Raw genomic sequence first — 26,630 nt, 5'->3', positions numbered from 1 at the left:
CATTCCATATTTTAATTAATTTATTACTACGTCTACACATATCTTATATATTATTCAGTAAAACCATAACCGAAAATGGGTTCGTAAATATCGAAAGTATTAACACATCACTGCATAGACCGATATCGCAGGTATTAACTAATCATCTAGAGATATCGCCGGTTTTAACTCATTACCGCAAAAACAGATATCGAAGGTATTTATTCATTACTGCATCTAAAGACATCGCAGGTATTAATTCATTATTGCGACTACAGATATCGCAGGTATTAATTAATTACTGCATCTAAAGATTTCGCAGGTATTAATTCTTCACTGCATATATAGATATTGCAGGTATTAATCAATTACTGCATATAATATCGCAGGTATTCATTCGTTACTGCATATACATGTATACCAGGTATTAATTCATTACTACGTATTATACAAATATACTGATAATGCCACTGAAATTGTCATGTTTTGGTGCTTCCACTATGGTGACCAAATGTGCCAAAGATACGCACTCGCACAGTGCTAAAATACTAAGGGAGTTTGATTAATATATTAATAAATAGATATCATTGGCACTATAATACTATGTGACACGAGACACGGATTGGTACTAATTAGTTAAATGTCTACCAAGCCCGAAAAACTCTTGAATGGTGAGTTCTGGTGTCATGAATTTGAAAGCCTCCGTGGTCGAGGGGTAAGGCTCTCGAACGGAATCCGGAGATCGTGAGTTCAAATCCCGGTGTATGCAAGTATTTTATTTAATTAATTCGTTTCACAATTAATTAAAAGTATATTTGCGGAACGTGTGGAAGATACTCACAGTATAGCACTGGAGAAAGAAGGAAGAGATTCACATAAAAACTTGTATGTCTGGAGTTTCTTGATCATAGCACCTATTTTCATCTTGCAGCTTTATTCCCATATTGAACTTTAAATAGTATACATTAAATAGTCGAAATGTAAGACGATATTGGTTATTACATATTTTTAACTGTGCAATCAGATGAAGCCAGGTAGTACATCCTAGTAATTAATAAATTAAATAAGGAAAGGTATATTTTAGTTTATCTAATACAGAAATATAAACACGAGCCAACTTTTAAAAATAACAATGATGAATTGATAGCGCCAACAAAAAGCTTCGAAATGGCAACAGCAATCTAACAGTTAATACGGTTAACTTGTCTCGTGGATTATTACGAAGCTTCCCTGCTTAGTTAGTTTTTGCCCCAGAAGGCGCGGAAGCCACGTCCCCCCGCCTGCCACCACCCCCACCCAACCCCCTACCCCCTACCACCCCGCACCGAAACACGTTCTCTTTTCCAGGGTAATTGTGTTTTTTGAAATCGAATAAAGGACTTTAATTATTCATACAGTGTCCCTCGCAGACGATAGCGAACCGAACGGATTTTAAAAATATGTAGGAATACATTATCGTGTAGGTATACATAAATATTGTGTTGCACTCGACGGTGGAATAAATGTCGAGGATGCGTTACATTGTTCAGATAAAGCGTTGAAAGGGAGCCAGCTAAGGGACTAATGTCTTGTTTTACGAAACCCTATCACAATCGATATTGTCATCAAATGGTAACCGACGATTCTCGACCCGTGACCATTTGGACAAATTTTAAGTAGGGGTGTTTGATCAATCATCAACTTGATGAAAACCATCATAGACGCCATGCACCAAGTTGGTCCTCGGTTCCGACTAAAACGATTAATGAGCCGAAACTAACATGTGTTTTGGTTAAACCAATCGTAGATTCATTGCATCAATCAGATCGGGTATCGGTTTAGACTGAAACCACAAAAAAATCATTGCAATGAACCGACGTGGGAATCGGTTCCGGCTAAAACTATTATAGATTCATTGCAATGAACCAACATGGGTTTCGTTTCCGACTAAAACTATCATAGTTTCATCGCAATGGGTTTCGGTTTTGATTAATGCCATTGTAGATTCGTTGCATCAATCAGATTTAAACCCGGTTCCGGATAAAACCATCATAGATTCATTGCAATGAACTAACATGGGTTTCGGTTCCGGCTAAAATTATCATAGATTCATCGCAATGAACCAACGGGGGTTTCGGTTGAAGCCATTTTAACAATCAGATTTAGTCCCGGTTTCGACTAAAAATATCAGTAAATTCATTGATGTACTGCATCCCTAGAGAAGTATAATAACATAAGATAGCACTTACCTCACAAAAAGTTGCTCCTGGTTATTCACTCGCCACGATACCACGGTAGCTCCTGTGGATGGAAGAATTATACATTAATTATTTATATTTCACCAGCTTCATATTAGTATGCCGAACCACAACACGACAACAAAACTGGATCAAACTAAATATTGCATTTACAGTCTAATTCAGAAAAGGAAAGAAATTTTTAAAACATCAAAGGCAATTAAATAGTTTTGAAAGGTTGTCAATATTTTTCTGGGTATATACTTAGAACATAATGATATACAGGGTGTTAAGGGACGAACATGATTTACTTTAACAAGTGGATCTTTCCCTATGTATCCTTTTAAAATTCTTCCTTATTTTTAAATTTCAAATAAATAACTAACTAACCATCACGCCGTTTCCCCACAAGAGTAGGCAGGGAGGATGGACCGCCAAACAACTCGGTCTTGGCACACACTCCTTGCCTCATTCATATTCATACATACTCTTCTATTATTGACATGGCCCGACTCAAGTATCTGATTCAATTGACCGTGCCATGTTTTCCTCGGACGTCCCTGACTTCTGCTACCATCATGTCAAATAACAAAACTACGCTGACATAGACGCAAAAGAACCTCGGCTGTGTTCGGTGGATCTCTTGCGTAGGTTGTTGTGTAACATATACAAAAATACAATAGTAGAATAATCCCTCTCTTGAAAGAAAATTGAGAAAACAAAGGAAAGGTACATCTGTACATGTACTCGTTGAAAGGGTACAATTTTATACGGCGAATAACGATCAACTTGTCAGAGAAGGGCTTGATTAAGGATTAACAGCTTTAATGAGAATTTGCACAGATTTAGTCAAAAAATAATACAAGCGTAAAGTAAAAAAAAACAAGGGAAAGTATGAATTATTATTACATATATTTTCTAATGTACAGGATTATTTGTTTTTGTTCGTATTTTGTGCATACTGGAAAAAGTTAATTTTGAAGAAAATCTGTTAGAATTGACATGGCATTTTTAATGAAATAATCATTTTCGTTACTGTTTTATTTATGTAGCCTTCAGAAAACAATAAACGTGGTTTTATTGACAAATAGGTAGATACTCAGTCACAAACGGGGAATTATTATCAGTATGGATCCATAAATCCTTATCTCACAGCTTTATTAATAAATGGCAAGTTAAATTGTTTTAAAAACAGAATTGAGGTGATATATACAATTTTAAAATTGCTTACATATTTTATTTCGAACAATATTAAAATATCAAGAACTGTGATATATTATAATATGTTCACCGATTTACGTATGTATAAAAACCTTCCTAATCATTGGCTTTAGACAGGCCAATGAAAGTTGTAATTAAATTCCACGACAATATTGAAACCTTAAGAATTGTGATATATGTTCATCGATTTGAAAGAAAACTATGTATTAAAACTTTCCGAATCATTGGCTTTAGACAGACCAATGAAAGTTGTAATTACATTCTAGGAAAATATTAAAATCTCAAGTACTGTGATATATGTTCACCGATTTGAAAGAAAACTATGTATTAAAACTTTCCGAATCGTTGGCTTTAGACAGACCAATGAAAGTTGTAATTACATTCTAGGACAATATTAAAATCTCAAGAACTGTGATATATATTCACCGATTTGAAAGAAAACTATGTATAAAAACTTTCCGAATCATTGGTTTTCGACAGACCAATGAAAGTTGTAATTACATTCTAGGACAATATTAAAATCTCAAGAACTGTGATATATGTTCACCGATTTGAAAGAAAACTATGTGTAAAAACTTTCCGAATCATTGGCTTTAGACAGGACAATGAATGTTGTAATTAAATTATCCGTTGAAGAAAGAATTTCGATATCATCGCACATCGTCAATCAGTGTCATTTTAAAATTTTAAGCATTTCCACCGGTTTAAATATCAAGATGGCGCTAGTTGTCGATTTACGAGGATGTGAAATATGACGAGCGGTAAAACAACTGGCCCTAAGGGTTGCACGTGTTGGTTCTTACTAAAAATAATGGACATGAAATATATAATATCCATCAATATGTGCACGGAACAAATCCCTGTAAGTATGTACGAGTATATCGTGAGTAAAATAATAGTGGTGGGCTAATGATATTAATTGGTTCATTTCAATGGAGAAAAATGGATTGTAACTTTTTTAGTCTAAGGAAACGGAGCGTGTCAAGGCAAGGCAAGGAATGTCAATAGTCTGTTCATTGCCGAGCCATTGGCAGAATTCAACAGAGAATAATCTATGCATACCAGTGATAGCTCCGTCGCTACCTCTCACTCTTTCTCATACACGATACACGTAACAGAGAGAGATGTTGCAACAGTACATTAGCTGCAGAGCCATGGCAGTGATTCCCAAAGTAGGTAACATGGGTGCAGTAGTTGCCCGATGGGCTCAGAGCTGTAAGGAGATAATTAGAAGGTGGTGAAAAAAATTGGTCACTACACTATTCAGATTTACGGTCATGCATTGTTGCAAGAATCATACCTACGATCCGTTTATGCATCCATCAGGATGTCTTGGGTTTGTGAACAGAAGCAGAAACAAACCATCGATCACTATTGTACTACTCGAGAACGCGGAATGATTGTCATTATAATTCTTTTACTAGCGCCTGATTTCAATTCGCTCTCAACCAATATAATTTATGTTGTTTTCTTATATAATAAACTAATAGGCCCGGACAGACGTTGTCCTGCCACAGACCGCCTTTTTGTAGACCGCATTTTATGAATCCCGCCTTTTATCTGGTGTCGCTGTTGTCAGATATTTTATGCATTTAATATACACAGAATACATGCGCAAGTCACACCCATCGTCGATATTGTTTTGACGTTTCATTTGATATCGATAATTTCAGCAGATTGTGATTATTGTTCAAAACGATAGAAAATAAGTAAAAATGCGACCGGCACCGTTATACACGGTGTCCGGAAACTCGTAGTACAAGCGGGAAACTGGAGAATCTACACCACATGGGGAACCCAAATAAACATAAAGTTTTTTGATTTGAGCATTATCACAAAAAAAAAAACCAAAAAAAAATATTTTTCGTCTATTTTAGGGTTAAAGTTTTTTCTGGTGTTGAGGGTTGAACAACAGATATTTTAACCCTGCAGAGCAGAAATATTTTATGATTACACCGGATTAAATGAAGGGTGATTTCAAAATAATGCTTCAAATCCGAGTTTCTTCATTTGTTTTACTTTCAAATAGTTTTAATTAGTTGGGTACTTTGATCTTCAGTAATAATTTATAAGAATTTGATTTAAAAAAATCAACTTCTAACTCGATTTACTCGATAACGAAAGCTCAAATCAAAAAAATATATACTACAAAATCGACTCCAAATGTGATGTAGATTCACCAGTTTCCCGCTTGTACTACGAGTTTCCGGACACCCTGTATAGAAATACTCTCAAAACTGCCTTGTTGTATAGGGTTTTCCAATAAGAGGTGTTATTTTGAATAGCCCGCTATTTCGGTAGATGTTACTTTTGAAGCAGTCACTTTTTGACATTTGACAAGTAGAAACTACGCCATTAATAAAAATGGAACGATACACGCTTCAACAACGCATTGAATTATTAAAATTCACTTGAGTGAATCAAATGCAAATCATCTTGAGTGATGAGGCCCATTTTCGCTTCGGTGGCTTCGTCAACAAACAAAATTGTCGCATCTGAAAACCCAAGAGTTATTGTTGAAAAGCCTCTCTATCCTCAACGTGTGACTGTTTGTTGCGGTTTATGGTCCGGCGGAGTCATTGGACCTTACTTTTTTGAAAATGAGGCTGGAGCAACAGTTACGGTGAATGGGTTGCGCTATCGAGAGATGATTAATGATTTTTTTATGGCCGGAATTGGATGGTATTGATCTGGACGTTTACTTTCAACAAGACGGCGCTACGTGCCACGCAAGCAAAGAAACCATTGATCTTTTACGATTGAATATCAAAATAACACCTCTTATTGGAAAACCCTGTATATGCCTTTCACAGTGTTACGATTGCCGTACGAATACGATCCATAGAAAACACTTTCGATATACATTTTTTATTTATCTCATATTTAAGTGTAATCAATAAAATGAAAATTCTTAATTGATAATGGATAAAAATTAAATGAGGTAAATAAAGGTTGACCCTTAAGTCTAAATAATATTGTTGTTTTAAATTATAGTAACGAATTTAAATTTAATGGATGGACAATATATTTTTCAGTCCGTCTTTTGCCCATATGAATAGATTAAGCTTACACAACTTAAAAACGAATTAGGGCCCCATTTTTCATGTATAAAAAATTCTTAAATACGAATTAAAAAATATAGCGGGGGGGTGAAGGGAAGTAAAATTTGTGGTTTTATGTATTTTGGGATGATAAAACTAAAAATAAATAAATAAATTTGATCTCGACAACAGAACCAACTATCGGGTCCAAATTTATCCTTTCTTTCAAGCTGGAATCAATTATACACATTCACAAAATTTCATTAAAATCGGGTGGGCGGTTTCGGAGATTAGCGTGTACGAACAAAGTGATACGTGATTTTTATACATTAAAATTTCATATATTTCTCCACAGCGAAATTATTTCCTCTCGGGACCCGTCCCGTGGGGAGTAATTAATTTCAATATATTTAAAAAATATATTGCAATTAATTGTGAGTAAAAAAAGTCATACAGCTTTCCTACAATAAGGAAGTTGAGTGAAAAATATTTTGACTTATAAAAAATATGTTCATGTAGATCAAAAAATATCGATTCTAAATATATAAATATATTTCTATATTATTATTCTTAGAATTAGTTAAACGTTCTTGAAAAAGCATTCAATAGCAATAGACTGTATACGCTCCACGATTGGTCGAAAGAATTCTGTCGTCACATGTGTCGTGACTTGTACGTACAACGGAACACCTATGGTGCATCTCTTTCTATTACATGAGAGATGGTCGATTTAGATGAGAGAGGTGTATAGGCCAAAGGTTTATTTGGGTTTGTCAAATATATGTACGTATTTGTTATTATTATTATATGAAATGGATTTCTAAAGATACATATTCGTATAGTGCTTTATAATAATATGTTGTTTATTGCATAACTTAGATGTTTTTATTATTATACATGTCACATAGCATGTGATACACTTCAGGCCGCCGCACAGTGGCCAATTTTGATGATTTGGCGCGACATCGGTCTCGGCGTTCGACCATTTGGCATCATTGATGTTTTTTTTAAGTATTAATAAGAAATACCACTTATTTTTTGTTAATTCTTATTAGTTGAAATGTTGATAATGATTTTAATGCTTTTATAAAAAGTAGCGTGTAACTTGGGCGCTAAGTTTGTATTTTATAGATTATAATTCTTTAAGAAAACAGATAATAAAAATACAGTGAACAATTTTGTACATTATAATTCTTTAAAAAAACAGATAATAACATTTTTAAATAATTATTTCGTAGATTATAATTCTTTATAAAACAGATAATAAAAATACAATGAAAACTAAATAATTTTATGAATTGTAATTCTTTGAAAAAAACAGATAAATTATATATTGAAAACTAAATATTTATTACATAATTTAACATAAATACAAAATGTGATTTCCAGTAGTAACCCTATGTTTATAATTATTTGGGTAAACTGTTTGGGTGATTAACGTTAACTTACTATCATTGAAATCTCTTATGACACCGAACCTGATAAAAATTGAAGGAGAAACCCAAACATTAGGCACAACATTATTAATTGATGTACTTAGCAATAATACTTAGGATTTTCCAGACAGTGGGGAATAACAGTTTAATAATGAGGGTAATTAGTGTAATTCACCCTATACTAATATTTTAACTCCCGCTAATAATGTGTAAAAGTAAATTGAATGCATTTACGAAAATGTTATAGTCGCCACGTACTTAAAGATATAATTGAAATTTAATGACATATGCAAAATAATAATATAACAGAAAAACACAAAGTAGCTAAATAGAACGGTTCAGTAATGCACGTACCTTAAATAATATTTGCATATAATAAAACAAGTAATAAATAATAGGTTAAACCGAAAATACAGTAAATATTAAGACCTAATTATCAGTGTCCGAAAAATCTCCCGTGTTAAAAGATGTTTCAATATTAGGTTGCGAAGTTTTTAATAAGTCTCTGACTTCCTTTGAGAGTGATGATGACTGTTTTCTACTTATCTTTCTTATACTTGATATAAACGGATCAGATGTCATCATCAGTCTGTAAAGCAGGTCTTCATTTGTTTTAATTCGGGAGATTTTTCGCGTATGGTGTTGTCTGTAAGCTCGATAATCTTTATGTCTAGCCTCTTGCACATCTTCTGATAATTGCCCAATGGGCAAAATCATTCTGTTAATAGCTTCCGCCCCATGTATTAAAATTTTATGAATACTGGCTGGCATATAAAACCATTTGTACAAAGTTATATATAATTTTGCCGTTTGTAGAGCGTATTCTCCAAATGCGACCGTATTTATTACATAGCCGCTTGAAATTGCATCTAATATTACAGAAAACCTTTGTATAAGAGTTTTGTCGATGCCTGTTATTTCTGCAGACTTTTCCGGATCTGCGAAAAACCTGCGGGAAGTGTTGCCATCATTTGTTGTTCCTGATCCTTGCTTAGGAATATCAACCAAAAGACCCATTTCTGTACGAAACCTGTCGACAATTTTTTGTTTTCTGACCTGGAACAACATCTTTTCTTCTCCAGTTCCTCGAACCTGCCATTTCTTTACATCTAACCTATACGATATGTGCAGAAGGCATTCAAAAAATCTTATTCTAGCATGCAGAGTTGATAATCCAAAATAGAATGCGTCTTCTTTGCAAGGTCTTGCCATGACCCCTGCCAAATCGTTCATGGTTTTTGGAGAAGCCCCACATATGTAGCACACTGCTGCTGAAGTATTATTCATTAATGAATTACAAACTTTCCCATCCACCATTGTTTTTATAAGCACGTGGTTAACGAGGAACTCATTAAGCCCAACAGTTAATTTTGTAGGCCTAAGTTCTGATATTTGCCGTTCCACGTAAGCGAATTCTTCTCTCGTGGTCTCTGCAGTTTCATGAGTAAATCGGAATCTTATAGGCCGGCAAAATTTTGTGGAGGATGATCGAGGGTTTTGCCATAGCACGGTTTTATTTCCAGTGGAAATTTCTTCGATATGTAATTGAAGAGGAACCACGGATGTCATCAAAATATCAGCGTCAGAGCACTTGTCCGCCCCATCTTCGTAAAATTTTTGTTTATATAAACTATGACCACCACTTCCATCACTTCCTCACTTATAAATAATTTTTAAATCGTGAAAATTCTTGTCGAATTTCTCTGATAACTCTTGCCTTAAAACTTCGTCGTTAGCTTGAGCGATACGCTTTGTCGTGTGATCAAGAAGTTCTTGAAGATTCACTTCTGCCGATGTTTCTGTAACCACAACTTTATTGGGATAGCATTTTTTTTTTTCAATAATTATTTTATAGTAAGGAGGATACAACGTATTATTTCTACCTTTAGCACCCTTCTGAAGTTCAACATACTGGTGCTTGGTTAGGTTTAGATCCGCTATAAGTGCAAGTGCTTCCTCCGGTGTGTACGATTTAATTTTTTTTTGTGATTTTAAATTGAAAGCACTTCTCAGTCGCTTTATTGTCTTTGGTGTGCTCGTTATCGCTTGTTTAACCACTTGAGCCAGAGTCCGTCTTCCTGACGAATTCAAACTCATTGATGCTGATATAGCGCGGCTTTCTGAAAAGATAAATAAATGTAATTGAGGTTGATTGTCTTTGATAAATAATTTACATGTTTTTCCATTATATATTCGGTAAAAACTATTTTGATTATGACTTCTACTGATGAAACAGTTAAAAAGTCTTAAAGGTTTACCTAATGAAATATAAACTGCATTAAAATAAGGCTTTATAACTTTGAGCAAGTATTTAAATATTAACAATAATATACATTTTAAATAACTTACCTTGAAGAACATTATCCATGGTTAAATTTTCACTTTGATTCAACGACAAACACATTTAGAACTTAACTCGGCACACCTTCAAATACAACTAAATAAAAGAGGGAAATTCCCTCTTTTATATCTGTTTTCTGCAACTAAATGCAAATATATAAATAAACCAACGTAATTACGTTCTGGATGTAAATAACAGCAATATTTTAAGTGGTTAATTAATTGCAAAATATTACATTAAGTTGATCTTTCTTTCACATAAAGGAGTCAAATATTGGATTCTGAAAAAAAATTGACGAAAATTAAGTGCAATCATTTCTTAAAAATGCAATTACTGGAGTGGCTGGCTAAAATTGGCGGTTATTTTTTTTCCGTGTACAAAAAAGACACAGCAATAATATCCTATTAAAATTAGCGTGAAAACTCGTGAAGATTTTTATTCCTACTCCATTAAATGCAAAAAATTGGAAAAAAATTGACAAAAAAAGGTAAACTTTGAACCAGTCAACAGTTATAATTTCAGAAAAAAAAAATTTTTCAGTCATTTAAATAAAGCACGTATCTTAAAGAATATCTTAAGTGATTTTAAAAAATACTTTTTTTGTAAAATAAGTACACAAACAACCTGATTTCGCACGCCTTCAAACTCGGCTAGATACAGCAGCATAGTTGCGCGCCCGAATATCAGTATACCCCTGTTCTGCGACTAATTACATAATAATTGAGTTGTAGGTATTAATTTAAATTGACAGTGAATAATTGTGAACAACTTGAATTTCATTCTAACGGTACGCAGAACTAAATATTACATACAGTTGATCTTTCTCTGACATATCGGAGTCAAATATTGGATACTGAAAAAAAATTGACGAAAATTAAGTACAATCATTTCTTCAAAATGCAATTACTGGAGTGGCTGGCTAAAGTTGGTGGTGATTTTTTTTTTACGTGTACAAAAAAGACACAGAAATAATATCCTATTAAAATTAGCGTGAAGACTCGTGAAGATTTTTATTACTACTCCATTAAATCAAAAAATGGAAAAAAAATGACAAAAAAAAGGTAAACTTTGAACCAAGGCAACAGTTATAATTTATGAAAAAAAAGTATTTTTCAGTCATTTAAATAAAGCACGTATCTTAAAGAATATCTCAAGTGATTTTTAAAAATACTTTTTTTGTAAAATAAGTACACAAACAACCTGAATTCGCACGCCTTCAAACTCGGCTAGATACAGCAGCATAGTTGCGCGCCCGAATATCAGTATACCCCTGTTCTGCGACTAATTACATAATAATTGAGTTGTAGGTATTAATTTAAATTGACAGTGAATAATTGTGAACAACTTGAATTTCATTCTAACGGTACGCAGAACTAAATATTACATACAGTTGATCTTTCTCTGACATATCGGAGTCAAATATTGGATACTGAAAAAAAATTGACGAAAATTAAGTACAATCATTTCTTCAAAATGCAATTACTGGAGTGGCTGGCTAAAGTTGGTGGTGATTTTTTTTTTCCGTGTACTAAAAAGACACAGCAATAATATCCTATTAAAATTAGCGTGAAGACTCGTGAAGATTTTTATTCCTACTCCATTAAAGGCAAAAAATGGAAAAAAAAATTGACAAAAAAAAGGTAAACTTTGAACCAAGGCAACAGTTATAATTTATGAAAAAAAGATATTTTTTCAGTCATTTAAATAAAGCACGTATCTTAAAGAATATCTTAAGTGATTTTAAAAAATACTTTTATTGTAAAATAAGTACACAAACAACCCGATTTCCACGCCTTCAAACTCGCCTAGATACAGCAGCATAGTTGCGCGCCCTAATTTCAGTATACCCCTATTCTGCAACTAATTACATAATAATTGAGTTTCAGATATTATTTTAAATTAAAAGTGAATAATTGTGAATAACTTAAATTTTATTCTAACGGTACGCAGAACTAAATATTACATAGATACAGTTGATCCTTCTTTGACATATCGGAGTCAAATATTGGATTCTGAAAAAAAATTGACGAAAATTAAGTACAATCATTTCTTAAAAATGCAATTACTGGAGTGGCTGGCTAAAGTTGGTGGTGATTTTTTTTTTCCGTGTACTAAAAAGACACAGCAATAATATCCTATTAAAATTAGCGTGAAGACTCGTGAAGATTTTTATTCCTACTCCATTAAAAAATGGAAAAAAAAATTGACAAAAAAAAGGTAAACTTTGAACCAAGGCAACAGTTATAATTTATGAAAAAAAGATATTTTTTCAGTCATTTAAATAAAGCACGTATCTTAAAGAATATCTTAAGTGATTTTAAAAAATACTTTTATTGTAAAATAAGTACACAAACAACCCGATTTCCACGCCTTCAAACTCGCCTAGATACAGCAGCATAGTTGCGCGCCCTAATTTCAGTATACCCCTATTCTGCAACTAATTACATAATAATTGAGTTTCAGATATTATTTTAAATTAAAAGTGAATAATTGTGAATAACTTAAATTTTATTCTAACGGTACGCAGAACTAAATATTACATAGATACAGTTGATCCTTCTTTGACATATCGGAGTCAAATATTGGATTCTGAAAAAAAATTGACGAAAATTAAGTACAATCATTTCTTAAAAATGCAATTACTGGAGTGGCTGGCTAAAGTTGGTGGTGATTTTTTTTTTCCGTGTACTAAAAAGACACAGCAATAATATCCTATTAAAATTAGCGTGAAGACTCGTGAAGATTTTTATTCCTACTCCATTAAAAAATGGAAAAAAAAATTGACAAAAAAAAGGTAAACTTTGAACCAAGGCAACAGTTATAATTTATGAAAAAAAGATATTTTTTCAGTCATTTAAATAAAGCACGTATCTTAAAGAATATCTTAAGTGATTTTAAAAAATACTTTTATTGTAAAATAAGTACACAAACAACCCGATTTCCACGCCTTCAAACTCGCCTAGATACAGCAGCATAGTTGCGCGCCCTAATTTCAGTATACCCCTATTCTGCAACTAATTACATAATAATTGAGTTTCAGATATTATTTTAAATTAAAAGTGAATAATTGTGAATAACTTAAATTTTATTCTAACGGTACGCAGAACTAAATATTACATAGATACAGTTGATCCTTCTTTGACATATCGGAGTCAAATATTGGATTCTGAAAAAAAATTGACGAAAATTAAGTACAATCATTTCTTAAAAATTCAATTACTGGAGTGGCTGGCTAAAGTTGGTGGTGATTTTTTTTTTCCGTGTACTAAAAAGACACAGCAATAATATCCTATTAAAATTAGCGTGAAGACTCGTGAAGATTTTTATTCCTACTCCATTAAAGGCAAAAAATGGAAAAAAAAATTGACAAAAAAAAGGTAAGCTTTGAACCAAGGCAACAGTTATAATTTATGAAAAAAAGATATTTTTTCAGTCATTTAAATAAAGCACGTATCTTAAAGAATATCTTAAGTGATTTAAAAAAATACTTTTATTGTAAAATAAGTACACAAACAACCCGATTTCGCACGCCTTCAAACTCGCCTAGATACAGCAGCATAGTTGCGCGCCCGAACATCTCAGTTCTGTGCGTAATTACCGAGTAAGTAAGCTTCGGATGTTATTTTCAATTGTTTTTTTAATGTCAGTGATTAATTGAGAATACATTAGTAAAAAAAAAATCATTTCGGGAACATGCCGATCTGGGGTCAATGTCGCGCCAGCGCTCAAATTTAAGCCACTGTGCGCCGGCCGCTCAGAAAAGTCTCACAGTGAACTGGGCTGTAAACCGTTATTTTACTTTTGGTCTTTACTTTTCTGCGCGGTGGTCCTGAATTCGCGCGGGGAACGTCAACAAGTAGCGACGGCGATACCGTACAAGTACCGTATCGGGCGTGAAAAGCAAATATTCTAACTTAAAATATTAATTTAACTATGAAATCTTAATCAATTTTCTTTTTTTTTTTAATAACATCAATTATAATAGACGGTTAACATTGGTAAAAAAATTACTGGAATTCCTTGTTGAAGAATTAAATTTTTTTCCATACATAATGCTTAAGCGACGTGGTTTTCACAGTTCTAATGACGTCACACTACACCCCGCCTGTTACCGCTCGGATTCCGCTCGTTTTGGCGGGCTTAATAAAATTTAAACTTTGAGAATTAATTTAACTATGAAAACAAACTTTAAACAAAAAAAAAAAAATACCAGTATTTAAGTTTGAATGCGAACATTGATAAAAAAAAATAAAAAAATGGACTCAACTTCCTTATTGTTTGGGGGGTTGAATTCTTTTAAAAAGGGGCGGTAAGTCATATAAGTTTGGGAAACGCTGATTTGTAGGGAAAATATGGGGAGAATGGATCGTAACACGTTTAATTACCAACAAGAAATAACATGGAGATCATAAAATAATGATTTCATTCACGAATAATTATGAAGTCTTGTGAAAATAAGTCATGTGTGGATGGGGCAAAGGGCGAGACGTTGCGTTTCACTATTCAATGTTGAATTTTCTCTATTTTTAAAGCAACAACAAAAAATATGTAATCTTGTGCGTAAAATAATGGACTCGAATATGTCGCCCGTAATCTGCAATACATTTGGTATTGCCTATAAAGCAGATAATCCATGTATGTAGGAAAAAATATTTAAACTGTGAAATTTTAACAGATATTTCTGGAAGTTATTCTGTTAAGTTATTTAGGTCAACACAAATATTTAATTTCATTTGAACATGATCTTAGTTTTGAAATACATAATAACCATTTAACTGAAAAAAAAGTATTTTTTTACATTAAACCCGACGCAGGAGGCCCTGAGGAAAATAATTTCTCAAAATATTTATATAATTTCGGAAAATAATAATTAATTGGTTTGTTTCTCATTTTAAAATATGTCGTGTGTTGAACCTCGAACGAAGCTTTGTAGTAATGTTATTATCAATGAATACATAATGCTCGGATGTATACCATGTTGACAGACATTTTTGAAAAAAAAAAATCGTGTAAACGATGTTTTTTTAATGTCTTCTTTTGCTGGAGATCACTCTCGTAGTGGTACCACTGTTTAAACGGATAATTTGAGATGTATAATCTAAAGTATCGGACATACTGTTTCAAGTAAAGAATGGTAAGTGATGCAAGACGGCGGATGGCCAACACATACCATGTTCTGTGTCATCACAATTAATGGATGAAGTGCTTGCACACATTGTAAATGCTGTGGATTCTTTTGCCAGTGATGACAGTGGAGCAGATCCCACGTTTTCTGCCGAAAACATTAACCAAAACTCTTCAAGTAGTGAAGATATGACTACGATTAAGGTTGCCAGATGTCCGGTTTTGGACCGGACAGTACGGCTTTTTGAGCGGTCTAGAAAATTTTGGTAAATCGGACAATAGAATGTCCGTTTTTTTTTTAAATACGTGATATATACCTCACTCACGTGATAATTTACAGAGCAAAAGCCGTGAGCGGTTCTGGCGGGTGGTAGCAAGACTTGCTCAAATCTGTTGAAAATGGTAAAATATGTGTGCAGTGTTCCCGTCTCCAATGCCTTCGTAGAAAGAGTTTTTAGTGTAATGGGTAAGGACTGTATGTTTAGTGTATGGACTGACGAAAGAAATCAACTAGGTGTGAATACCATAAAAAGCGAATTATGTGTTTTCTTCAATTTAAATGTCAGTTGCACTGAATTTAAAGATACAATTTCAGGTATTAAACGATTATTTAAAGCAGTAGCATATAGTGCCAAATATGTTTTTTTTTTTTTAATTTTTTTTTTTTTTTATTTATTACATTTAATATAATTACATATAATACAATATAAGATATGGGTAGTCCCACAAAGCTGTGACAATCAGCTTGTCTGTAGGTTCTACCATTTAATGTTATAACATAATACACATTAGCTTAAGTTTAAATATTAATACCAAATATAATGTTTAGGATAGATAAACGTTTTGTTCATTTATTAACCACTTTTTTGTCAGTTTAGGGCAGGGTTCCTCATTATTTTTCAAGTTAAAGTTTTCGTTAAATTTGTTATAAATCACAGGTATCAAATAGTCAAAATAAGTTAAAATGTTAAAAAGTGATTTTTTGTAAATAAATATAAGTTTGTTTTGGCCAAAATCAAAAGGGTTTATGATTATCAAAGGACCCTTTGATTTTGAACAAATTGTACCAAAAAATTCATAGGGACCCTTCGATAAAAAATGATCGTTTTTTTATCTGGAGCATCTGGCAACCCTAACGACGATAAGAATTTGATGCATTTCTAATCTGTTACATGTAAAGTATGTTAAGTATTTTCATTTAACATGTTTTACACGCTACAACTTTTATTGATGACAAATGCACATGCCATTTTTTACCTAAAAATGTTATTATTTCATGGCATGTCATGTCATCAATCGATTACATCTTCTGTGATTCACGAGATTAATCGTGGATGAAATTTTTTTATCATTTTTGAACTAATATTAATTTCACTGTAATTACTTACCGTATATTTGCATTGGTAATTTTTTCATCCTTTTTGCACTTGGAACATATAAGTATGTTATATACCATAAATAGGTTCGAGTGTTCATGTATAGGATGAAAACCAACATTTTTTCATTTAGTTTAATTATTTTGTTTCAAATCTTATTATTAACATAACTTTGTACTGTCATATAATAAAACATAAAAACGGCATTTCATTTTTTTACGAATTGTGTGTAATTTCTGTGCATCCAAAAATTCAAAATGCTATATCTCAAAACTTATTTTTGTCAGTTAACATGGTTTACACCCGAGCAGATAATTTGTTAAAGCACGGTATGAACGTACAGAAAGTCAATAATCATATGACTGACATCACGAGAGTTGTGTAAGTTTGCAAACTATCAGTATTAGAAATTAATAATTAAGAAAAAAAATACGGTAATGAATGTATTTTTATGTTGACGAATTTTTCTATAGCGATTTAAAATGTGCCATTTTCGATTTGCCGCTAAAAAGACATGTTAGTTTTTATTAGTGAATTCGGCGGCGTTGACGTCACGCCGAGCGACGTTGGTAACAGCAGTCTTACCAGATATTGAAGTTTTCTATGTCGTGATGACGTTGTAGCCAGTTGGAACCGTTTCTGAATGTGAGGTTTTGGATGGTTTTTAAAATGAGTTAAGAGAATTAATGAACATATTCAAAATACTCATTTTTAGTACTATGATCGGAATCAGAAATATAAACTTATTCTTTCACACAATTATAACGGTATTCGTGGTTAGTGAAAATACCCCATTGCAATGAAAATTTATGGTCGACTTTAAATAAGAAAATAATAATCGGTTCTACGATTCTTTACGTTTTCAGGACAATAATTCTTCAAAACGTCGTGAAAATAATTCGCGGTTTGTAATAATAATTATTTAGTTTCCTGGGAATTTTCCTCTTAAAATCAGTGTGAATACAAGGGCACCTTGAGAAATATTCAGAGATATTGTTGTCATTAGAACACACAGTGATTACTGATTACAGTAATGATTGGAGTAATAATTGTTTTATCTTATGCATTATTGTTGCAGTTTGCACATTGAACTAAAAGCCCACAGCTTAAATAATTATAAAGTTGAGCCATTTTCGTGTATAATGGAGTCAGATCAGTATCCACACTTGATATTTTGAACTATTGTTAAGAAATAAATTTATAAAAATTAATGATTATTTTATAAAATTAAATCGACGATCTCCGTGATCGAGGGGTTAAGTCCACGGCTACAAATCCAATATTTTTAATTCTTCCTATACTACTCCTGAAGATAAAAATAAAAACCACGAAAGGAAGACGTTTTGTCAACATTGAGGAGGCAACAAAGAGGAGCCAGAAACAAAGTAAGTATCCAATATACAATCTATCACGTCAGGTACGAGCGTACCGAAATAACAAAAGAAACTCGTAAAAACGATGTTTTTTTTACTATATATTTTTGAGTTTGTTTAACTGAGGATTGAATCTTCCTCCCCAGGTACTGGCACTTAACTGCTGTGAACTTTTAAAGTGCATTTAAAAAATTAAAGCATACATATGGTATATAATTTATTTTTTTATTTGACCGAAGATTGAACCTTTCTCCACAGGGACTGAAGTCTCCGCGCTAACAACTGAGCCAAATCCCAAATCGGGACAGCGTGTCTTCTAACGGGTTTCAGGTCGATCGGATGTGCATACATCAATTCAAGAAAACAAAAGTGAATTTAGACTTACTATACTAAATGGGCCGTTTAATTAACAAATTTCGCGTTTTTTTATCAATCCTCGTAGATAAGAATAAACAAAAAATAATAAAAAACAGCATCTCGTAATTTGCAAACACTAATCTACAACGGCTGAACTAAAAGTTAATCATCGTGGTAATGAGTAATGACTCCGGGAAAACATAAGGGAGCGAGGGTAGTCCGCCCTTAGGGGTAGCTGCGGCTTCCCTTATCTGGCACGTCATAAATAAAGGACTCTTTGACCTTTGTATTCGTAATGTTACATTTGGATGGCATTATAAATAATACCGTGCGCTCAAAATATAGGGTTGAAAGAAAATTCAATACAAATGACTGAACTACGGTATAATTTGTTTGAAGAAATCTATTAGAACTTTAGAAAATCTATTTAAACTATTACACCAATAAACTGTGACATGTAATTTCGGCGATAAATGCGCAATTTTAATATTTTCATTAATAATTACTGATTTTAAAAACCATCTAAAACCGCACATTCCGAAACGGTTCCAACTGGCTACAACGTCATCACGACATAGAAAATTTCAATGTCCGGTAAGACAGCTGTCACCAACGTCGCTCGGCGTGACCCCCAGTTTATCGAAATCAGTTGTAAACAATAATTTTAATCTTGTGAACAAAAACTCTTTTCCTCTTATGTGTGCAAAATTACATTAAGAAGTATCAAAATACCGCTTTAAGGGATGGAAAAAGGGGTGGTTTTTCATAATCTCATGTAGACTCACCGTCCTCATGTTTTGAAGGTCAAGTGTAAAAAATTTCATCAATCTCTAAATTAAACAGTAGATACTAGCTGTACCCCGGCACGCGCTGTGGCTCAGTCTGTCTGTGCAGATAGAGAAACAATAGCGCGAGTTGCTTTTACGTCCAACAGATGGCGCCGTTTTTCTAAAAAACCATGTTTTTACATGTAACAGGTAATAAAAAAGCATGTTTTTACCTGTCACAGGTGACATCTATATGTATAATATAGGCACACACGCGTATTCGAAAGTAAAGTTGTGTCAAAATTTCTAAAATTTATGTATAAGGATTGGATTTAATAATATTTTCGTGGGTTGGCCTATTTCAGCATTTCGCTCCCCATACAATCTCATTGGTAGTGTACGGCGAGCGATATGCTGAAATAGGCCAAGCCATCACGTGCATAGCATGATATGTCACCTACCTACACAATAATGATCATTATCTAGTACTTCTAGTAATAATAAATTCACATCTACACAAGTAAAGTCTGTTTGTATTTTTTTGGGTTCCACTAAAAAGAAAAAGGTGACACTAAATTAAATACATAATATTATATTATTTTACAGAAAGTTCTGCAGCCAATTTCTAGGAAAAATCAACTATTTTAGGCGCACATTGACATTTGCATTCCGAGCTTATTATCCATTGATGTGTGGAACACAACAACTGAGTAAAAACAACAAAGGAAATAAAAATGAGAGGGTTAAGGGGATAGTGGCTCAAAGCACCAGGAATCACTTCTCTCATGATCATTTTTATGTTGCGATTGCACGAATGAAAGATCCAATAAACCTGTTCGGATCTTAGATTATAGATGAAAATAATAAACCTGTTTGGATCTTAGATTCTAGATGAAAATAATAAACCTGTTTGGATTTTATATTCTAGATGAAAAATAATTTCTACGATCAAGTGTTGAAGTTTGACGCAACTGACAACAAACCACGGTTGAATTCAGATACACGAAAGCTAGTACGACAGAATATCATAATATTAAATTGTTTAGGTCAGGTAGGAAAACATCGTTTAAGAGTAGCGCAGTGGCGTAACGACTAACTCCCGCCCCTGAGAAAGCGTGTTTGCCTCCCTGATGTCAATATAATATTTACCTAGGTTAGATACCGTTAGGTCAATGAATGGCGTGTGTTACCTCGGTCAGAACATAGAGCCGGAACAACACATACCAAGAAACCACAATAAACTATATAAACCCAAAATACGCTCGACAATTTATGGACTAAAATCTTTAGAATGCAATCATGGCCTACACACGGCACAATTATTTGTCTAACGAGATTAACTCTTAAACCCTACCTGGGGCACTGGAGTACCCCCCTGGTTTTAAAATATCAACAATTTTAACAATATTGCACTGTTGCAAAAATCGCTCTAGCTAATCTACTCTCGATAATTGGCGCGTAAGTACGTCAGTAAGCCGTGACCGCCCGGCAAGTGCATTCGCGTCCACAGGTGTTCCGGGGTACCCCAGTACCCCGTGGTAGGAATAGTATTAGTTCTTCCTTCCAGTTATACTTTAATTACTGAAGTTGTTTTTCGACATCTCTCTGGTAAGTTTACACATTATTTATGATTTACTTTACTTTGTGATAATGGTTAGAGTACAGTGTTGATAGGGAGGGCCTGCGCCCAATAACGAGACATTCATGGACTAATAATGTGTTATGAATGTAATGAGAATGTATGCAGCGTAATGAGGTGTTGTATTGTTTTCAGATATTGCATCCCAGACTCAGGGGGGGTGAAATTGCAGCTGCTTTGCTGGTTTCTGACGACGAAGAGCTAAACCTAGGAGAAGATTCAAAAGATGAGCCCGACGGTGTAATCGAGGATTTCCGGAACCATTTTGAAGTCGCATCTCACGAAGACGGTGATCAAGATAGAGTGGAAGGAGATGAAACGTATTTAGTGCCTGACAATGACGGGGCTGGTATAAATGAAGAAGGTAGGCGCTTGGTTTGTGTGCTAGAATTTCCATTAGTTCTGTACGGAAAAGGTCATAATAATCGACATAAGTGGACTGGTGTTAAGCCTTCTCGCTCAAGAATGCCTCGCCGCAATATTTTGTTGCATCCACCTGGTAACGTCTTAACAGAAACCTGAAATGTGACAATTGGTTCACGTCTATACCCACAGCCAAGAAGTTACTGGAAAAAGGTTTTACATTAGTTGGAATTGTAAAGAAGAAATAACGAGAAATTTCTCCTGTTTTCTTGGACACTAAAAATCGAGAGAGATGCACATCAATGTTTGCCTACGACGGACCTCTCACACTTTTGTCGTATTGTCCTCTGAAGTCAGCTAAGAAGAAAGTTGTAATCATGCTGTCCACCATGCATGACAGCCCTGACAAGGATACTGAAGTGTACCTTCCAGAAATAATAGATTTCTATAGTAAAACCAAATGCGGGGTGGATGTGTTCGACCAACTTTGTAAGAAATACTCGACGTCTAGGAAGATCAAAAGGTTGCCCATGTGTCTCTTCTACGGGTTGCTAAATGCCGTTAGTGTCAACTCTTGGGTCTTATTCAAGCTGTCAACTAACATTGATAAATAGAAAATCACCAAGCGGCGTGAATTTCTTAACACTTTGTCAATGGAACTCATAAAGCCTCATATGAGAGCAAAATTACAATAGCCGAGTTTACCCCGGGATATCAGAGAAACTATACATGCAGTCTTGAATATTCATAGTGAAGATTATAGGCCGGTCCCTGATAATCCCAAACCTGGCCTGCGATTCTGGAGTTAAACGATCAATCGTTTTCGTATGCGCCGTCTTCGAGTGAAAAACTACTAGTCGCCGCGACTAACTTTTTCGAATGTTTCAATTTTATGTATTCTTGAGCGTCGAACGGTCGAAGTTGGTAGAAGAGATGATTATATTGGCACCCCTGTGAATATTGTCTATGTTCCTGATGTTTTTGGGATTTCTATGGTGTGACTGTCAAACAGACAACAGTTATTCGTTATTCAAAACAGAAATGGCTGCGGGACATATTACAAATTGCCAAAAGCAACTCTTAATTAAGCTTGTAAGCTCCGATAATGACTTAGTAAGTGGGAAATTTTCACCCACTTTTACATTTGCGGAATCCGCGCGGTAAAACAAAAATTGACAGCTAGACTAGATTTTGACAGCCAATTCCATAGAAACGCCAACAACCTACCACTCGCTGCCCTGTTTCTACTGGTTGCCCCCAGTAGATGTTGTGTGGAATGACTTTTGACGTTTGGCGTCAAAGTATGTACCTTCGACCAATTTCGGGAATAGCAACGACGACCAACGTACGTACTTTCGACGGCGATTACGAGCGCCCTCGATTCAGGAATAGAGCCCCTGGTCGTTGCTGCTTTTGTCCGCGCACAAAGGACAGAAAATCTCGATCTGTCTGTAACACTTGTCGCCTCCATATTTGTGCTGACCATCAATACAAAATCTGTCCTTCATGTAACGACAAAAATGTCTATTAGTTTTTATTAATAAATTTTATTGTCTTTTCTTATTACTTTGCCATAATAAAAATAATATTTAAAAAAAATATCAAAGACTTTAATTTTATTCATTTTTTTGCGCGGGGTACTTCAGTACCCCGTGGTAGGAATAACTATATTCCCAGAGTGGTAGGGTTTAAGAGTTAAATGTGCAAGCAAATGTGAAAGGTCGAAGTAGGATGCTTAAACTTTATTATTTGAAAGAAGACCTTAAATATCAATACTGTGATAAGAAACCATGTAATTATTATGCAGTTTTCAGGAGTATATTTTTTTTAATTTATTTATTTGGTCTTACGCCCAGCCGAGCTTTTCCATGGATTTTAAGAACAGAATATATCTAGTAAGAATAATATTGATTAGTTCTTGATCTCGAATACTTTCTCATTTCCGCATCGCTTCATCTCACTAATTAGGGCGAGGGCCGATAAAGGGTAAGTTTTTTCACCCCGCCTGCTCTGGCTTACAGATGCGATCCCTGGAAGGTATGTCACGGCTGTGATGACCGATAAAAGGTCATGTTTTAGCTCTATAAAGTTAGGTTACTTAACATCGGCCACCTCTGGCAGGTCTGACACAATAAATATAAATACCGAAATAAATACTATAACACTATATAACTCCATGTCTTATTTATAATGTGGAAGATAGAAATTTGGGAGACCTTTTCCCTTCATAGCTTCCTGTGTGGAGCTAATGTAAAAAGTAAGTAATTTGTCACATAATTCGTAATAGAAGCGGTTTCATTGGGTTTTTAAAATAATGTTGTCCAAGGGATTGTACATTGTAATTGATCGACCGTAATGCGCAAATGCATATTTATTTATTTTATGACCTTATCAGCATTAATAACTCTAAAATATACAGTTATTATTATAAACAGATTGTGAGGATTTTTAAATCAGCGTTTTTGAACATTATTTGCTATTTAGTTTTCAGAGATCAGTCAACATTATATTATAAATTATACAAAGATTTCCCCACAAACTTACGGAGCTAATACGTAAACGGTGATTTCGAAAGAGTCGAAAGTTTCGATGTGATGATTGGTATTTTATTTTGTTACTTGTCGCTAGCGTTGAACGACCCATTAAAAAAACTAACAAAAGTGAGTATTGTAATGTGATTGTGGTGCATTTATTTGTTCAAAGTAGGTAATTATTACGATGTAACCAGCATTACAATGAGATTAGTTCAATAAGAGAACGCGCAGTCAGAAAAACTAACATAAATATTTATACCTACATATTATAAATTATAACAAAATTTTACCAATTTGAATCAAACTTCCAAGAAGAAAATAAAACAAAACAAAAAACCTCAAAACTTTCAACCTCACTTGAAAATTTCTTTATGAAAGTGACGACGAGATACGAGAATTTCACTACATTTTTTAAAATATTGGCGGTAAAATGTTTTTCAACTATTGTAAACTGTCATAGAATAGCAGAAAAGTTTTTTTTTGTTTACAAATTAGAATTAAATCTTAATAAGACTATAAAATACAGTAACAAACCATCAATAAAAATTACATGGAGACCGTTTTTAAAACCAATTTACTTCGTGAGAAATAATAATAGAAGCGAAAGAGTCTTGACTAATGAGTGTTTTTTATAGGTTATATTTTTTTTACGAAAGAAAAAAATCTAAGTTGTAATGACTATAACAAGGCGAATTTGAGAAATAAAAACCAGCGCAAACGAAATACAATGCATATGACGAGTGTAAAATTAAGTTAATCGAACTTACCATGTAAATTAACTGTACAAGTCGTATTATTTCCTCTGTCCAGAACGACGACACTTGTCGCAGCTGCCATCTTACTTTTGAGAATGTTGCATTTTATGAAGATAACACATGGTAACACTTAACTGTAAAAATTGTCGGTAGGAACCGAAATAAATACCTATGCTAGAATTAGTACCTATTTACTTCAATAAAACAAATCAGATTAAAAATATCTGTAATACAACAAGGCATATTTTAAATAATAATAAATTGCAAATCACAGAATCAAAAGACCTAATTTGAGTAGAGAAGTACAAAAGGTGAATAGTTTTAAAATAATCACTTTTGCTTCCCTTGAAAACTGAGAAAAACATGAATGTGGATGAATCTAGCAGGGTGTGCCACAACAGACACAGTTGATGGATAGTCGTCTCCATCATGAATAAACCGGATCAACCACTCTCATCCTCTCTCACTGTTGGATGGTTTATTTATGATTGGATGTTTATGGAACATTCACTTCCCTTGAGAAACTTTTAAATTTAAGTCAACATTTTTATTTCCAAATGCTGATATTACCACAAGTATTTTTAAAATTATACCTTCTGACTTGGATTTAATAAAAAATATTTCTTCATAGTTCAAACACCTTAATTTCCCGACTCTTTTATATCATCACGCTTGTTTAAATTGGTTACAATAGAGACTTGTAACACAGGTTGTAAAAAACTTTAATTCTAGTGAGAAACCAATAATCTTTCCTTTTATAATTAAAACGAAGGAAGTAGTCTTTCTATTTCTAATACCTATCACCACAAAAATAAATCTCCTGAGAATTTATGTTCTCATTTATTTGTCAACACCATAATTTTATTTTATTTTCACAGGCATTTTTTTTTAACCCAACTTGAAGAGAAATATTACATAAGATTTTTAGCTATTCAAAATTCGTGCTAAGAAATAAAGCTTTCCGGATGAAAATGTTTTAAAAAAACTCTTCTGATTTACTGATTCAGTTGTGAATCCAGTACAAACCCAAAGGGGGCACTGACTTGTTTATGGTCGAACTATACTCATTCTCCTTTCTAAGCTAAATAATGAAGGTGTGTATTCATTTTAAATAAATAAAGGACAATGTTATTATTATCAGCTTCATGTAAGTCATCCCGCACATTAATTTTATCAAAACTTTCCATATTCCTTTTCAAAAAATCAACTTTACCTTCTCCCAACCTCTTGTGTGAATGTGTTGACCAAGCCCGTCGTCCCTTTGGGTTGGTAATGGTAAGTAATCGACATAAACCGAAGACCTAACGCAGGAAAGTTCCACAATTACTATGCTGTAAACCGTAGCTAACTTTATTTTTCTACGCAGGGTCTTACAGTTTTTACTTTATTCTCTCTTGTTGTTTTACATACCTACTTATTTTTTGTCTCCTGCACACAAAATGTTGGTTTTTTTTAAACATTTGCACAAAACAATGAAATATTATGCGCTGCTATTTTTGAAGTTTGTTGTTATTAGTGCCAGAAGTGTTAAGAGATATTTAAATGGTAGAAGTCGGGAATGCCTGAGGAATACTTAACACAATATCTCTTCACTGTAATGAGATATAGAGTCGAATTAAAGTCGATGTAATGTAGTTTTTTAACAGTAAAATTGTGGTACATAGTAGTGAATGGTGGAAGAAGTGAGAGACGCCCGAGAAAGGCATTAGCAATAGCGAAGCATTGCATAAATATTTTGTTTATCAACAAGTTAAACATAATTCTGGTTCATCGAATGAATCTCAAATATTTGCACAAAAAACTTGTGTCATGAGTCAGAATCAGATGAAAGGAGTCAGGGACATCCCGGAAAAGCATGGCAAGGGCAGTAAATTAAATACTGTACAACACGAGTAGGTAGTCAAAATGAAAATGGTTCAGGACAGAGATGTATCGCATTCCATCATCTTTACCTACATTTGCAAGAAACGGCTCGGTAGTTTAACTAAAAAAGATACTCTCAGTATCGCCCTGGTGAGACTACCATTCTAAAATTAGCTTTAGCCATGTTTGGTGATCAGATCTGAATAGCCAGGTACTTCCCAGCTTTCTTCTTCATCTACGTTCTA

General features: G+C 33.7%; 1 protein-coding gene across 1 annotated transcript in view; it reads right to left on the bottom strand.

The window, feature by feature from the left end:
* LOC149424930 (uncharacterized) overlaps positions 1 to 24,610 on the bottom strand; it is a 47,644-nt gene extending 23,034 nt beyond the window's left edge. Inside the window, exons 1-2 of the mRNA XM_089650863.1 lie at positions 24,535 to 24,610; positions 2,208 to 2,259 (exon numbers count right to left, since the gene is read on the bottom strand). Of these exons, the coding sequence (XP_089506989.1) occupies positions 2,208 to 2,259; positions 24,535 to 24,604 (122 nt within the window). The 5' untranslated portion in view covers positions 24,605 to 24,610. The remainder of the gene's footprint in view (positions 1 to 2,207; positions 2,260 to 24,534) is intronic.
* Between the last annotated feature and the right edge of the window lie 2,020 nt (positions 24,611 to 26,630).

The sequence above is a fragment of the Hesperophylax consimilis genome, chromosome 3, assembly GCF_061612785.1.
Source record: "Hesperophylax consimilis isolate HC1 chromosome 3, BYU_Hcon_1.0, whole genome shotgun sequence".
NCBI classification, from domain to species: Eukaryota; Metazoa; Arthropoda; class Insecta; order Trichoptera; family Limnephilidae; genus Hesperophylax; species Hesperophylax consimilis.
The sequence above is the reverse complement of the archived record's forward strand: the minus strand, read 5'-3'. Positions and strand labels throughout refer to the sequence as shown.